The sequence below is a fragment of the Pteronotus mesoamericanus genome, unplaced genomic scaffold (assembly GCF_021234165.1).
Source record: "Pteronotus mesoamericanus isolate MK-2021 breed Mesoamerican mustached bat unplaced genomic scaffold, CSHL_Meso_final contig_33, whole genome shotgun sequence".
Taxonomy (NCBI): Eukaryota; Metazoa; Chordata; class Mammalia; order Chiroptera; family Mormoopidae; genus Pteronotus; species Pteronotus mesoamericanus.
In genome coordinates, this window is record NW_026555135.1 from 10,562,585 (window position 1) to 10,580,322 (window position 17,738).

At 36.5% G+C, this 17,738-nt stretch overlaps 1 protein-coding gene across 7 annotated transcripts in view; it reads right to left on the minus strand.

Moving 5' to 3' along the window:
• DLG2 (discs large MAGUK scaffold protein 2) overlaps window positions 1-17,738 on the minus strand; it is an 839,012-nt gene that overhangs the window by 507,268 nt on the left and 314,006 nt on the right. For all 7 annotated transcript variants that reach the window (XM_054576362.1, XM_054576359.1, XM_054576358.1 and 4 more), the window contains exon 5: window positions 17,449-17,618. In XM_054576362.1, the coding sequence (XP_054432337.1) occupies window positions 17,449-17,618 (170 nt within the window). The remainder of the gene's footprint in view (window positions 1-17,448; window positions 17,619-17,738) is intronic.

Here is a 17,738-nt window from a genome sequence, read left to right on the forward strand (position 1 = left end):
TGTTAGCAGATATTTTTGTTGTTATTGATTTTCCTTGTGGTTTGTTTATTTTGTGAGTTACTGTAGGAGAGAATTTCTTGGAGCAGATAAGATTAATCTGCTCTCATAAACTGGATACCTATTTTTCAGTAGTATATACATTCTGCTTGGTGAAAAAATTTGGTCATAGGCACTTATTTTATCTTTATCTTTCTATTATTTTTAAACCCAATTTTTCCTTATATATGTGGGTTTCATTTTCATTTTTTTGTGTGCTGGGGAAACATATATCCCTGACTAATTCCAATCTGTTTCTAAGAATTCTGTGGATCTATCTTCAGGTCACTGTAATTGGCACAAATGAGGAAAAGCTGGTTAATATGAGTAATTGTTAACTACTATTAAGAACAATGTCAACAGGCGCCACTCATCAATATTAATTTTAATAGATAAATATAACTTTATAAATTTACATTAAAAATCAATTATCCTGACATAGATGTAATTTTAAGATATATTTGGTAGCTAGTAGTTAATATGAAATATTTAACTGTCCATAATCTTTATCTGAAGCAAAATAGAGAGTCTTAAAACAAAGCTGACACAATTTTATATTATATTACATAAACTGTTTATAAAGTCCACATAGAGAACTCTGCTCACTATGGTCTGTACTTATAAGCATACCAGGGAATCTCTGTATATGATTATGTGTTTCATTATTTGGGCAGAATATTGTGAAACTTGAGAAAACTCATAGGATGAAAACAGTAAAATAAAGGGTCTGAAAATCATGATGTATCAAGAATGATCAATAAACTGGGCTTCCTTAGTCTAAAGAAGAGAGAGCTAAAAGGAGCCTGGGCAATGGCCTACAAATGTGTAAAGGGCTCTCTTATAAAGAATATTTATGTAGCTGGAGAAGGTAGAAACAGTATTACTAGACAATGTAAAAGGAATTCCAGCTCTCAGCTCAATTATGAGAAAAAAACATAAAAACAAATCCAATGAGGGTAGTCAAGTGAAGAGCTACTACCAGTGTTAGAAAGCTGTTTCTTCCCAGAGCATTAAAGCAGAATTTGAAGTCTTGGTTAAGGTTTCCTTGCAAAAGCTATGTAAATATTTACCCAGTGGTACTGCAATTATCTATGCATGCATATATTTCACACACCATACTGGAACCACTATCCTCCTTGAGGTTACACCATGTCTCTATCTCCAACTTTTAGTCCCATAGTCAGAGGCATTCAATTAATATTTTGTTAAATACTTGAGCAAATGTGTGTATTTTGAGAGACTAGAGTATTTAAAGCCTAAGAATTCTTGCAAAGTTATTATTTAAAAAAATATTGGAACCACATTCAGTTGATTCAAATGAATGCATCTATGAAGATTAAATTTTCCCATATGACTCAACTACTTATGAATACTCAACAACTATTTTTAGGTTCCTGGGAAGCAATTATTGAACTCTTTCTTCAGAAGACTGATGGTCTATATGGAACGAATTATGTCTTTGTTCATGACTACAAAACACTGACTCACCTAGAAAAATGTACCTAGTTCGTTTTCTTTGTTATTTTTACTCTTCCTTCTTCCTAACTGCTCTCCTTTTAGCATTGACTGACAGTTCTCTCCTTTCCTAATATCATTGTATTGTGCAAATTTCTAAGTTTCAGTAGATTCTTGGTGGAATCTCATAACTGGCTAACCTACATTATATTCCATGTTTAAAAATCACTAAGTTGGCTTTCTTTATGGGTATTAAAAATAGAGATTTTATTTTATCCTTCCTGACTTTTATGTAGGAGATATAATGTCAAAAATACTTAGCTCAGTGACAAAAGGTAGTATAAGGCTTTTGACTGACAGCTAATAGCATTAGTAGTCATGGTCCATGAATAAAAAATAGTACAAGCTTTAATTTTATTGGATCTCGATGTTCTATAACAGGAGAAGAATTTAATGTACATTGGTTGATGAGCTGGGGAACTAAAATGAAAATCCATTTACATAGGTTAGTGGGCCATGATGAATTTAGCATGAAGTCAATGCCAGCCAGTAGAGGAGGCCTGCATTTTTGTAGCCTAGATAAATGCCGGTGTTCTAAGAAGGTATTTGGGAGAAAAGCCAAAACTTCTTTATTATCGTCGTTCATTTGATTTAGCATTTAGAACTGATTGGCTTCATAATTGCTTTTAAAATAAAATATTTGTTGAGTAAATGAGTTATAATTTTCTGCACTTATGTGCTTCTTAAAAAAAGTGAACAAGGAAAAAGAGCAATTTAAATTTATTGGGCACTGATTTGTATGACATATCTTATTTAATCCTTAAAATCACCAAGGCAGCTACTCAATATGCCCATTTAATAGTTAGGTAAAGCGAAGATTTAAACTTAAGTGCTGGTCCAAATCCTAAAGTCTTTTCATGAAATTGATTTGCTGCTGACCATAAATCAGAAACATTTCCAGTCATAGTACTTACCATGACAATATAATTCTTTTTTAAAACTTTAAAAAATGCTATACAGTTAAATTTTGTCCTCAGCAAATATTCATAGCTAGGAGAAGAGAGTTTTCTGTGGGAATTACAAAACTTTTGAATGTCAAAAAAAAAATTACATCCAGTATTACATTTTTTAAAAAATCTGGTTTCCATGGTAAAAATAATTTTAACTTTAAAGATTTGTCAAGGAGCCACTGATTATAAATTCTATTAAAAATTATGAGCTAGATTTAAACAGTGGAGAAATAAACTAAAAACAAAACAAAAAGAAAAACTCAGTGGCCACATGTTATCCTCAAATGGCAAATCAGAGGCATGGCTTCATTTCTTAATTTCCAAAAGAATTTGGCAAATTTAATCAATTGTTTTACTTTCCCATAATGTTATAATAGAGGGACAATATTTGTAGTTTGTTTTTTCATGAATAAAAATCACTAGCTACAAGGTCTCAGGAGAGAACTCTTTTTTAGATATCTTTATAAAAACTGACCAAATATTAGGTGAAAGAGAGTGTTCCAGTTCATAAGCACATACCTTTTATCCAGATATGATCAGAAATGAAACATGTACATATTCAAGAAATTCTACATAAAGTACTTGGGAACACAGAGAGCTCATTAATATGTTGTAAGGATTTATTCTTGGATGGGTGGGCAAAGAGGCGCTGGTTTAGCCACAGTTTATTTCCAAGAGGACTATTTTCTTGGCTTAACACAAATAGGCATTTTCTTTTTGATTTTGAATATTATATTTCAATGAAAGGTTGCACTGCACATGCACTCACTCAAATCTCCTTGTGTTCTCAAGGGAACAATTTTGGTATATCAAAAAGATTAAAAACATTTTAGCACTGACAGGAAAATATAGTGTTTTGAAATCTCATGCCAAACAGATGAATTTGCCATTTGTTTTTATTAAGAGTCAAACCATTGTTAAAAATGGCCCTTCACCACAAATTGGTCTACCTACCACTTAGAACTCAAAAGCCAGGGCACAGGCTTGATTAAAGAGTAAACTGTGCCTTACATTCAGAGACACATTTGAATATGCATTAAAAATGAATACAAATTATAATTTACTCCATTATATGGCAAGAAAAAAGGAAATGCATGATGTCCCTTGATGCAGTAAATGGTTAGATGCTAGTATTCAAAACAGTTGCATAACCTCTGTGTTTAGTTTTTACCCAGTAGACTGATAAATGGCTTTAGTATAAACAGCTGAATTCCGGACAACTGAAAACTTTGCAAAACTTAAAAATTCCCAATTATTGTCCTCAGGCGGTAGTAGTTCATCAGCAAAGCTATTCATGAACAGAGGAAATAAAAAGAAGAATTTCAATGCAGACAATCTCTGGAATATTAAGGGCAGTGCATTTAATTTTCAATTAAAAATCTTAGTTCATTCAGTGTTCACAGAGCACTTATTTGCTTGATACCAGCAGCTATAGGATTACATACCAAAAATCAAGTTGTAGAAGAGTTATTTTATCCAATGACCACCTCTGAAAACTGTCAGATGGACTTCTCACATCAACACTGAGAAAGTTCACTCTGGTCATATCAGTGTCACAGAGATAAAGGGACAGGAGCAGAGGGAGGAACAAGGGGGCAGATTAGAGAAAGAAAATGAGTATGCAGATGTATACAGTCCAGAAAACATCTCGTTAGATATTTGAGAAATTGCCTGTAATGTGACACACATGTCAAGTCGATATTTAACCAAGCTTGACAATATATGTCATAAAATGTTTTTAAGAAAACAATAATATAAAAATCCTCAGTAGTTCGGAAATTGGCTTTTGGTTAATTGGCCTGTTAAGCAGAGTGCTAGATACTTCAAACACTATTTTGTCCCAATTTCTTAAACAGATAGTTTCTGTGAATTATAAAAAAATTATAGGCCAGAACAAAGGCTGACCTTGTAAGGGACTCCCCTTGGCAGTGAAACGATTCAGCTTCTACTCTGGCTGTTCCTTTTCCACATTGCCACAACGCAGTGACGGTCATCATTTGTCTTAGACTCTCCTCCATTTCTTTACCCCAAATCTTCCCATTTCTACTCAGATTTGGACACAGAATCAACATAGAGCTTATACTTTCCTTTTAAGTGTTCACTAAATGCTTTGAATCTAGCATGAAATAGAGATCATAACTCAGGATCGTAAGTGTTATAATTAGCAGTTTACTCATCTCCTTAATTTGAATTATTGCTATTTGTCCTTTCTATGCCCCATGGATCATGTAGATGGCCCGGTAACTAAAGAAGAGGAAGGAATAAAGTCCTTAGGAATGAAATGCTGCTTCTGGTTGGGTCAGTTAGTAAAGCTTTGAGGAGGAGGTCGAATTGAATTGGCTCGCCTTGTCGGGGATAGAATGATGCCAATGGATATTGGTCCCAGTGGTAAGAGAAGGCATTCCTAAGGTGGGAAAGAGGTGAGCAAAGGCCTAGCAGCATGTATGTAAGAAACTGTACACAGTCCAGCTCACCTGCATCAGGAGCTGCCTGAAAGGGAGAAAACAAGAGAAGGCTGAAAGTAAATATTGTTGCTGGAGGAGTGGAGATCATCGAGGGCCTGAAATGCTATGGTAAGATATTTAGATCTTTACTGCTTAGTGGCAATAGAAAACCAATAAACTTTTGAAGCATGGAGAACAATGAACAGGGCTGTGATTTTAGGAGAGATATATAGGCAGGGATTGGCAGTATAATCTACTACAGTAGATCAGACAAAATACAGGGTTGGGCAAAAGAAGGTTTATAGTTTTGAGTAGGTGAAATGCAGAGTTTATTCTTGTATTATATATTTTTTAAATTATTGTGTTGTTTTCCATACAAAAAAAAATGTAAATCTACCTTGTCCCACCTTGTATAATAAAGATAAGAGCACCATAGTAATGGCAATAGAGGATTTAAAGAGAGAACTAGTTATTTTGGGAGAAAGTTCCAAAGGACATGATGCCTGGTTTAAAAAGGCAGAAAAAGAATAAGAAGAAAAGGGCTTTGAGCTATAATATTCACTGCATTTTCAGTCTTTGCTAATACAAACCTCTACCTTTATAAACAGATGAAGTTTAAAAATGTTTTAGAAATAATGAAGGAGAGTGGCTGAAATTTGTTGCCTGAGAGACTTTACCACTCTTTCAGTTTTCATTAAAGAATAAGGTGGCTGAAATAGAGCCACAAGCAAGTCTACCTTTGGATATCAGTAAAGCTATGGTTTTCACACTTTAAGTTTTAGAATTTGGACTTCAACTATATTATCCCTAAGCAACAAGGACTGGTGGGGAAAAAAAGGCATTTCATTTCTTGCATAGGCTTAAGCCACAAAAACAATAGTCTGCACATGTTTAGTTGTATGGCTTCTTAGAAGTTTTGACTCAGAGTGTTTTTGGGAAAGTCACTAGAAAGACTTTTATTGCAAATCTATTTCCTGGGAAAGCACATGCGTGCTTCAGATTTTCTTCCTTGCCTATTTCTGTTTCCTTGGCAAGTCTAAGTGGATTTGCCTAATTACTGCTTCCTGTACATGATTACCATTTTTTTTTTTCTCGACTGACTGCCCACCCACAGCCACCCCAGCTGCTTGCAATGACCAAATCTACAACTGTGAGGTTAGGAAAATTTTTATAGATTATTAAGAAAAGATGTCCTAAATCAGTATAGCATTTTACTCAAATATTCATTACTGATACGAATAGCCGTAAGTCACCAGCCAAATAATTCTAGTTGAATATTGGGAAAATTAGCCCTGCTATAAAGACAGAATCACATATACCAAAGGTCATCTCAGAAATAGTAATTTGTACAAATATAGAATAAATACAAGTTATAGAATTGAGAAATTGTAAATTTAATTTTGCCAAGGAAAAGGACTCATGGACATGGACAATAGTGTGGTGATAACTGGGGGGAGAGGAGTATAAGGTGACTGGTAATGGAAAAAAATACAACAAAGATTAAATTAAAAAAAATCCCTAAATATTTTATCTATGCAAGAGGAGAGAATAACACTTTACCTTGTAACCAATGTAAAAACAAACACAACCAAAAAACAAACTCCCAATAAAAATAACCTGGGCATTAAAAATATCTATAAAAAAGATTTAATAGCGCTCCCAGGCAAGATGGTGGTGTAGGTAAACATGGGTACTCTCACCCCGCCAAAACTACATCAAAATTACAAGTATGTAACAACGATCATTCAGAACCACCTGAAATCTAACTAAACAGAAGTCCTACAACTAAGGATATAAAGAATCCATGTTGAGACTGGTAAGGGAGGTGGAACACAAGACAGGCTGGCCCACACTCATATGTTGTGGACAAAAATTAGGAGAGCTATCTCAGTTCCAGAAGTTCCCCTTGAGGAGTAAGGGGTCTCAGCTCCACACCCAGCCCAGAGTTCTAGTGCCAGGAAGAGCAGTCCCCATAACTTTGAGCTGTGAAAACCAGCACAAATTGTGGCTGAGTGAGCCAGAGAGCTTCTGGAATCCCAGGCATTTCTCTTAAAGGGCCCATGCATGGGACTTAGACTCATGTACTCTGGGCTCCACTGCTAGGGCAGCAGCTTGAAAGTACCAGGGATATACAGGAAGGAACTGAATTGTCTGGCTTCAGAACAAGGACTGGAGGGGGGCAGCTTTATCCCAGACATAAGTGCTGGCAGAGGCCATTGGTCCTTTGCTGAGCCCTCCCCAGCAGAGCCAGTAGATGGGCTTCATGTGTGAGTTCTCCATCAATCTAGACAACACTGATAGTCCCATCCAGGTGATTACCTGGGACTCTGCCCCATCCAACTTGCAGGCTCATCAGTTCCAGAGGATTTTTCAAAAAAATGGCCTTTTTTTTGGTTAATGTTGCCTAAAATCTCTAACAAGCAGCACCAGCATCTGGCATTGGAGTAGACATACCTCTTGCTAAGTGGCCCCAGGCCTTGGTTCCCAGCTTCGTCCCTCCTGAGCACATCAAAGTCCATCCAGCATAAGAAGCAGCCATCTACAGATGGCTCTATAGCTCATGCTGGCTGGCCTCGTGCAGGGCACAGGTGGAAGCTGATCTTGGCCTGCACATTCCAGGAGGACCCAGAGACAGTGAATCTGATGGACAGACTTAGACCACACCAAAGATCTTCACGAGGAACACACTGAAGGAGTGGACTCAGTGGGGACCAGAATCCTGCTGAATGAAGTGAATCCTGCTCTATGGGGTTAACCCCTACATAGTAGAGCTCCACAGTGGTTGCTGCTAGTCCTTGAAGCTAATTGGCCTGAAGGTAAACCCTTCATTTATGTGCCAACAGCAATCAAGGATCAACTACAACAGGAGTGCGCACACAGCCCGCACCTGGAGCTCCTGGTTTAGGTAATCAGGGAGCCTGCACCATTGGGCCCTTCAGGACTACCTACATGTATTACCTACTATGTAATGCCACTCTACTAAGACTGGAAGACATAGCATCTTTACCTAACACAAAGAAACAAACATAGGGAGGCAGCAAAATGAGGAGACAGAGAAACATAGCCCAAATTAAACAACAGAAAAAAAACTCCAGAAAAAGAACAAAATGGAAACGAGCAATCCACCAGATGCAGAGTTCAAAACACTGGTTATAAGGATGCTCAATGAACTTAGGGGAAGAATAGATAAACTTAGTGTTAAAATAAAATGGATTAAATGCTCCAGTCAAAACACATGGGGAAAAAAAAGACACGTGGTGGTTGAATGGATAGCAAAACAAGCCCTTACATATGCTATTTATAAGAAACTTACTTCAGATCGAAAGATACACCCACATGGAAAGTAAAGATATAAAAAATATTTTATGAAAATGGAAATTAAAAAAGTTGGGGTAGCAATATTTATACCAGATGAAATAGACTTTTAAACAATGGCTACAAGGAGAGAAAAGACCCAGAAATTCCACTTCTTGGTATTTAACCAAAGAAACCCAAAACACTGAACTGAGAAGGCATATGCACCCACATATTTAGTGCAACATTATTTACAAAAGCAAAGATATGGAAGCAACCTAGGTGTCAATCAATAGATGAGTGAATAAAGAACTGATGCATATATATGATGGACTATGACTCAGCCATAAAAAAGCATGAAATCTTGGCATCTGCCACAACATGAATGGACCTAGAGGGTGTTGTGTTGAGTGAAATAAGACAGAGAAAGATAAATGCCAGATGATTTCACTTAAATGTGGAATCTATAAAACAAAATAAAGGACAGTCAGAGCCATAACAGACTCGTAGGTACAGAGAACATTTTGACGGTTGCCAAATGGGAGTGGGGTTGGTGGGATGGGTCAAAAAGGTGAAGGGACTGAGAAGTACAAATTAGTAGTTATATAAAGTACAGCATTGGGAATAGTCAATAATTCTGTAATAACTATGTATGGTGTCAGACGGGTACTAGATTTATCAGGGTGATTACTTTGTAAGTTATGTAAACATCTGATGACTGGGTTGCATATCTGAAAATAATGTATGTCAACTCTAATTGAAAAATAAAAATTATTAAAAATATATTTAATAAGTCCTTATCACTGTTCAAATAGCAGAAATAACCTTATTCATGATTATTTTATTAAAGATTAATAAAAAGTGAGAAAATCAGTTCATCAGATATTCCCTTTCTGAATATTTTGAAAAATATAGGAAAAATTTAGAATATTAATTTGACAGGGTTTTAAAGAAGTGTTTCCAGTTCTGCCTCATTGATATGTCCTTTTCAGATGCATCTCATCGTAACATGTCCAAAAATTAACTCCTAGTCTTCTTCCCACAGAGGTTTCTCCACAGTCCTCCCCAAATGACACCATAATCCTTTCATTTGCAAAGTTAGAAAACTGAGCCTCATCCTTGAAACACCCCACATCTAGGGTATCAATAAGTAGCATCAATTATATCTCCAACACATAGCTTGAATCCATTCACTTTTTCATGCTTTCTTCAAGTAACTTCTAACTGATCTATGCTCCCAGTCTTATCCCTTTCAATGCATTTTCTTCACAGTGACTGAGTGATCATTTAAAATGACGGATTTGATCATGTTACTCCCATGCTGCAAATTTCGCAATAACTTCCTATTGCACTTGAAATAAAAACACAAATCTTTATTTATTTTATTTTTTTTAACTTAAATTTATTTATTTATTTTTTTAATTAATTTATTTACTTTTTAAATACATTTGTCTCTGCCTTCCCCCCACCTCTTTCCCTTGCCCCCTCCCACCTTCCCTCCCTCAGCTCTTCCCCTTTGGTTTTGTCCATGAGTCCTTGCTATATGTTCCTTGACTTTCCCCTTCCCTTCCCTTTCTCTGCCCCCCACCTTCCCTCTTGTCTCTGTTGATTTCTTTTCCTTTCAGTGTTGCTGGTCATATTTGCCTTGCTTCTTTGCATTGTTGGTTAGGTTCCGCTTATAGGTGAGATCATATGGTATTTGTCTTTCGCCCCCTGGCTTATTTCGCTTAGCATGATGCTCTCCAGTTCCATCCATGCTGTCGCAAAGTTTAGTACTTCTTTTTTCTTTCTGCTGCATAGTATTCCATTGTGTATATGTACCATAATTTTTTGATCCAGTCATCTACTGATGGGCATTTAGGTTGCTTCCAACACTTGGCTATTGTAAATTGTGCTGCTATGAACATTGGGGTGCATAGGTTCTTTTGTATTGGCGTTTTGGTGTTCTCAGGGTATAGTCCCAGCAGGGGAATCGCTGGATCAAAAGGCAGTTCCATTTTCAGCTTTCTGAGGAAATTCCACACTGCTTTCCATAGTGGCTGCACCAGTCTGCATTCCCACCAACAGTGGACTAGAGTTCCCTTTTCTCCACAGCCTCGCCAGCACCTGTTGTCTGTGGATCTGTTTATGATGGCCATTCTGACCGGTGTGAGGTGGTACCTCATGATGGTTTTGATCTGCATTTCTCTGATGGCTAGTGATGCAGAGCATCCTTTCAAATGCCTCTGGGCCCTCTGTATCTCCTCCTTAGAAAAGCATCTGCCCAGGTCCTTTGCCCATTTCTTGATTGGATCGTTTGTCTTCTTGGAGTCAAGTCGAGTGAGTTCTTTGTATATCTTGGAGATCAAACCTCTATCTGATGTATCATTAGCAAATATATTTTCCCAAATGGTTGGCTCCCTTTTCATTTTGCTGATGTTTTCTTTAGCCATGCAGAAGCTTCTTATTTTGATGAGGTCCCATTTGTTTATTCTTTCCTTTATGTCCCTTGCTTTAGGAGACATATCAGTGAAAAAATTGCTGCGTGGGATATCTGAGAGTTTCCTGCCAATGTTCTCCTCTAGGACTTTGATGGTGTTGCGACTTATATTTAAGTCTTTTATCCATCTTGAGTTTATTTTTGTGTATGGTGTCAGCTGATGATCCAATTTCAATTTTTTGCATGTAGCCATCCAGCTCTCCCAACACCATTTGTTGAAGAGGCTGTTATTGCCCCATTTTATGCTTCTGCCCCCTTTGTCGAATATTAGATGTCCATAGAGACCTGGGCTTATTTCTGGGCTTTCTATTCTGTTCCACTGGTCTATGGGTCTGTTCTTGTGCCAGTACCAGATTGTTTTGAGTATGGTGGCTTTGTAGTAGAGTTTGATGTCCGGTATTGTGATCCCTCCTACTTTGTGTTTCTTTCTCAAAATTGCTGTGGCTATTCGAGGTCGTTTATGGTTCCATATAAATTTTTGAAATGTCTGTTCTATTTCTGTGAAATACGTCATTGGTATCTTAATAGGGATTGTGTTGAATCTATAAATCGCTTTTGGTAGTATGGACATTTTAAGGATATTAATTCTTCCAATCCATGTGCACGGTATATGCTTCCATTTATTTGCGTCTTCCTTAATTTCTTTTTTCAATGTTGTATAGTTTTCTGCATACAGGTATTTTGTGTCTTTGGTTAAATTTATCCCTAGGTACTTTATCTTTTTCCGTGCTATATCGAATGGTATATTTTTCCTGATTTCTTCTTCTTCTATTGCATTGCTGGTGTACAAAAACGCCTTTGATTTCTGAATGTTGACTTTGTATCCTGCTGTTTTGCCAAATTCACTTATTAGGTTGAGGAGTTTTTTGGTAGAGTCTACAGGGTTCTCTATGTACACTATCATGTCATCTGCAAACAATGATAGTTTTACTTCCTCCTTTCCTATTTGGATGCCTTTTATCTCTTTCTCTTGTCTGACCGCTGTGGCTAGGACTTCCAATACGATGTTGAAAAGAAGCGGTGAGAGCGGACATCCTTGTCGTGTTCCCGATCTTAGTGGGAAAGCTTTCAGTTTTTGCCCGTTGAGTATGATATTGGCTGTAGGTTTTTCATATATGGCCTTTATTACATTGAGGAATGCCCCATTTATTCCCATTTTGCTGAGTGTTTTGATCATAAATGGGTGCTGTACCTTGTCAAATGCTTTTTCTGCATCTATCGAGATGATCATGTGGTTTTTGTCTTTTCTTTGATTTATGTGGTGTATCACGTTTACTGATTTGCGTATATTGAACCATCCCTGCATCCCTGGGATGAATCCCACTTGATCGTGATGGATAATCTTTTGAATGTATTGCTGGATGCGGTTTGCCAATATTTTGTTGAGGATTTTAGCATCTATGTTCATCAGCGAAATTGGCCTGTAGTTTTCTTTCTTTGTAGGGTCTTTATCTGGTTTTGGGATCAGGGTGATGCTGGCCTCATAGAAGGAGTCTGGGAGTCTTCCCTCCTCTTGGATTTTTTGGAATAGTCTGAGAAGGACAGGGGTTAGCTCTTCCTTAAATGTTTTGTAAAATTCTCCTGGGAAACCGTCTGGCCCTGGGCTTTTGTGTGCTGGGAGTTTCTTGATTACTGCTTCAATTTCCACAACTGTTATCGGTCTGTTCAAGCTTTCTGTTTCTTCCTCCTTCAGTGTTGGAAGATTATACTTTTCTAAAAATTTGTCCATTTCATCAAGATTTTCAAATTCCTTGGCATATAATTGTTCATAATAGTTTCTGATGATCATTTGTATTTCTGTGGTATCAGTTGTTATTTCTCCTCTTTCATTTCTGATATTATTAATTTGGGTCCTCTCCCTTTTTGTCTTGATGAGTCTGCTTAAAGGTTTGTCCACTTTATGAATCTTTTCAAAGAACCAGCTTCTGGATTGGTTGATCCTCTGAATTGTTCTTTTTGTCTCTATGTCATTCAGTTCTGCTCTAATCTTGACTATTTCCTTCCTTCTACTTGCTCTGGGATTTATTTGTTGTTGTTTCTCCAGTTCTTCAAGTTGTAGTGTTAGGTCTTTTATTTGAAATGTTTCTATCTTATTAAGGTAAGCCTGTATTGCTATGAATTTCCCTCTCAGGACCGCCCTTGCTGTGTCCCATAGATTTTGGACAGTTGTCTGTTCATTTTCATTTGTTTCCAGAAATTTTTTGATTTCTACTCTTATCTCATTATTGACCCATTCATTGTTTAATAGTGTACTGTTCAGTCTCCATGAGTTTCCAAGAAAAACACAAATCTTTAAATAAATATGGTCAACAAAGCTGTGCATGATGTGCCCCTGCTTACCTTGATAATATCATTTCATATCATTCATTATTCTATCATTAAATTTCAGTCACAACTGACTTCTTTTATTTCCTAGATGGTGTCACAATTTTTCCTACCTTAGGGCCTTCATACACACATGCTTTTACTTCCATCTTGATGTTCTTGTCCACTCTTTATGGGGATAACTTCTATTTTTATTTATATTTCAAGGTTTAGCGTAAGTGGCACTTCCTCAGAGAAGTCCTATTTTACCCACTATTTAATTGGTGCCACTTCATAATCTTTTTTCTTCCAGTTTATATGATAGGTGTTTTCGCCATAAGACTATAATCTTGAGTAAAATCTTTTTATTTCTTTGTCACTCTTCATTATCTGACATTGTGCCAAGTACATAATAAATACTTATTAAATATTTGTGGAATTATTGAAAGACTAAATTGATGGACATACCCGGTGAGCTCTGTATTATACACACATAATCAAGGCTACTTGGCTCAGCTGGCTAGAATGTTGATGCTTAGTGCCCATGTGCTCAATAAGGGCAGATAAGGACCTGTGGGCACATTAAGCTTTAAATTCCCTGGAGGATTTTGTCTCTTCTGATTAAGATGAACCACATTGTCCATTCCTCCTCATTGGAATAACAGCTCAAATTTCAGCACAGAGCTCGTTTCATTCTGCTTTGCATTAAAGTTAGCTGACTGTGTCTGTCTTTCCCATAGAACTTTCAAGTTCTCCCATCAGAATCATTTCTGATACATCTTCAACCCCCCACAGTGCATTTCTCCATGGTATGAGTTAAACATTGGTAAAAATTTCTTTTAAATAAATCATCATTCAAACATAAAGAATTATAAGTGCTAAGTTAAGATCGCAAGTATCACCAGATACAGTGTAGAATCCAATTTAATTATTCAATTCACTCTGATTTAGCACTTCCTTGTTTAAGGTACTGCAAGAGATATTAGGGATTTAAACAATGACTAAAATAGTTCCTTTCCCAGGATATATCAATAAGCTTTATATAGGGAAATAAATCCCCATTAGTGACCTTGGTATGGTTACAGTACAAAAAAGCAAAACTGGACTAGCATAATCCGAACAGGATCAACAGGCCCACTCCCCTCTCCAGAGATTTGGCAGGAGTCTGTTTTCAGGAATATAAATTTAGTTCCAGCAGCTTCCTTCTCCCAGTAAGCCAAACCCAGGTATAATCCCATGGCCCCTATGCTGTGCATTGTCAGTGGGTTATTGCCTGGGTATCCCTGCTTGATTAATGTTCATCTGTCCCCACTTCCATGTTCCAGGGCAATTCCACTCCAGGATCAAAGGAAAAATACATACTTCAGACCCATATAAACCAGCCAGAGGGGGCCCTGGTATCAAAAATATAGACCACAAAAGAAAATGTGTTCCTGATAACATTAAAGAGTTCTGGCTATGGATTCTCTAGAGCTCTTAACTGCTCTGCTGAGCAGATGGAGGTCACCAAGTGACTCAGCTAGGACGAGGCCTGCTAATGAACGGTAATGCTACGCTGGGAGCTTAAAATTAGTATTTGCCTTAGGGTTGTGCTGAATAATTGCTGGTAATTGAACTGTAGAAATACCTACATTATATATATGTGTGTGTATGTACATCTTTTTAATAGAAACAGTGTGATGCTCATTTTATTTTGTTTTAAAGCTCTTTCAAATATGATTTTAGTAAACATGTAGGGTAGAAAATCCTTTCTTTCATACCACCAGACACTGTGGTATAAAAATGCTTTACTTTTCTTTCTTTTTTTCCCCCCAGATTTAATTATGTGATTTTAATGTATTTAATTTAGACTATGAAGAATCTTTATTTTAATTACATTGCCAAACAATTGTTATGAACACCAAAACCATATATGCAGCATAGAATACTACAGATAATATGAATATATGAGGCCTGTCCAGAAACTATCCAGCTATGTACTATGAAAAGTAAAACCATTTATTGAAGAAGATACAAGATACAAGAAGCATTGTACACAGGACAATAATGCCTCAGTCCTCTTCAAAATAGGTACCTTGGGGTCTCACATAGTTCTAATCACCATCAGCTGCCCCTTCATACTTTCCTGAATCTCATTGACAGTCTAAAATCTCTTTCCTTTCAAAAGTAATTTTAGTTTTGGGAGAAGCCAGAAGTCACAGGGTGCCAAATATGGGCTTCAGGGAGGCTGAGTCACCTGGGTGATTTGATGTTTTTTTCCAAAAAAGCTCTGCACCAGACACGATGCATGAGCGGGCATATAGTTGTGATGAAGCTGCCAATCACCAGTTGCCCCTAGCTGCAGCCCTCTTAATTATCTAAATAGTTTTCACTGCAGAATAGTCAAGCTTAACGCAAAATTTGATGCAGATTTGTTGTTCTACTCAGTCATTTTGAATGTGACAGCCACACAGTACACACACTCACTCAATGGCATTTACTTGCCCCCACTGATTAGTACAGTGAAGGCATCATTATTTGAGCATGCGCATTCCAGTCCACTCTTTTTGGCTGCCAGCCTACATAGATGTCTCTCAAACAGTTCCCATTATATTAACAATGGCTGGACTTTTTCCAGACAGACCTTATATAGCTAATATTGGTTGAGAAGTCAATTTTTGCCACTTTAGTGAATTGACTCATTTAATCCTTATATCTCTAGGGGCAAGCACAAGCACTATTATTATTCATGTTGTGTAGGAGAGAAAGTTAAGGTTCAGAGATTTTAAGCAATTTTCCCAAGGTCAAAGAACTAGTAAGTTGCAGAATATGAAAAATGATATACATGGAGCCATTTCAAAACGGAGTCAAAGCCACCCTCCTGGAGGAATTGCTTTGCACGTCTTAACTCCTTAAACCTTTGGAATATTTGAACTGGGAAAAATAACGTGTGGATTGGGCCAATCCAACATTGTAGTCCAAACAACTATTTGTAAAGCTAATAGAAAATCAGACATTTTGAATATGAGGATAGCAAATTAAGGATACTCTTTAGAATTAGCATCACCATATATAGTTAGAAAATAAATTAGCTTATTTGTACCTGTAGAAATTCTATCCTTAGCTAATTCGCATCAGTAGAAATTCCCTCTTTCTACTCATGTAATTATTTCCCTTTCTTTTCTCACAAATTGCCTTCACCTTATAGCTATTAACACTATTTGAGTTTCTATATGAATCAGTGCTTCCCAGAAGTATAATACGTTTTGATCTAAAATGAATGTTTGTTACCGCTCACTTTGGCTTTCTATTTTTAGTTTAAGACGGTCTTGGGGTCAAGCCTAGCATTTTAGGTCTGGAGCCTGCACTTTTAACCAGCAAGCTCTTCTGCTCGTCACATGCCAGATATTAGTTAACTGCATAATTCTCATAAACCCCATGTGAGAGATACTACAAATATGACATCCATTTAATGATGAGGAGATTGGTCTTACTAATGTCAAAGTGGCAAAAGGAGGCTTTCAAACTTAGTTCTGTTTGGCTCTTCTCTCTGAGATCTGAAATACCACCCACTACCATCTCCCAGAGAAGGCTGTGTACATATTATTTTTACTTGCATATAGCTTTAGAGATAAAATAGATTTTAAGATAAAGGGAAGTTATTTTACTAAAAGATTATAGCAACTATCAACTCATTATCTCCTAAGATATTTAAAACACTTAAGCCAGTTATTAGATTTTTCTAAAATATGTAAAATACTATTAAGCTAATATTGAATGTCATCATTCTGAAAAGCAGAACTCAAATTACTATTCTTAAAAATTAAAATAATTATTCATCTCAATGTTTATGTGATTCCCCAGGATAACTGCAATTACCTCAAGGGAGGTAATTTTTGTGAGCATTTCAAAAAAATTAATTTTAACTTATTCTGACTATTGCAAATATAAAATGTGATTTAGTACTTGTTGAGTATAACACATAAGAATATTACAAAGTAAAAATAATCACAACAGTGTTAAAATATGACAATTATTTCAGGATAGATTATTTTAATTATTATTATTATTATCATTACTATTGATATTTTTTACAAATGAGAAGGGTAACCATTTATATATGAAAAATTAGAAAGTATTAATATGCCAGACAAGCCATGATGGTAGGGTGTAAAATTATAGAAAAAATATATATGGTGGTTGTGATTATTGTTTTTAAGGACATTCCCACATAAATCTATTCTTTTCTTCTCTGACTTCACATTAAGAGTTTTGGTTTCTTTTACCCTCTGTAATAACCACTACTACAGGATTTCAGATCTCTAGGTACATGATGAATATTGGAGGATAAAAGAAGAGAGTGCATCGTAGGTGGGTTATAGCATGAATTTTAACAAAATGGTTTGTCATCAGTGTCCTATTGCAAGTCATTTATGGTTTGATTTACCTTTAGGTCCTTTGAACAGTTTGATTTCCACAACGGTCTCCAAAATGGGTCGTCTTCTACGCACGTAGAGCCGAACAATTGACCCTGCCTCCTTGAGGGCTTCCACCGCTTTACTGTGGGAAACTTCTGACACATCCACCTCATTCACCCGCAAGATACAATCATTGACCCTGAAAGGATGGAAAAATGCAAAGGTCAGAAGTGTTGATGAGGATTTCTCAAAGAATATTATTATGACCTAACCTTGTGAAGCGGTGAGCAAAGATTAATTTTAAAAAGCTTATATTTAG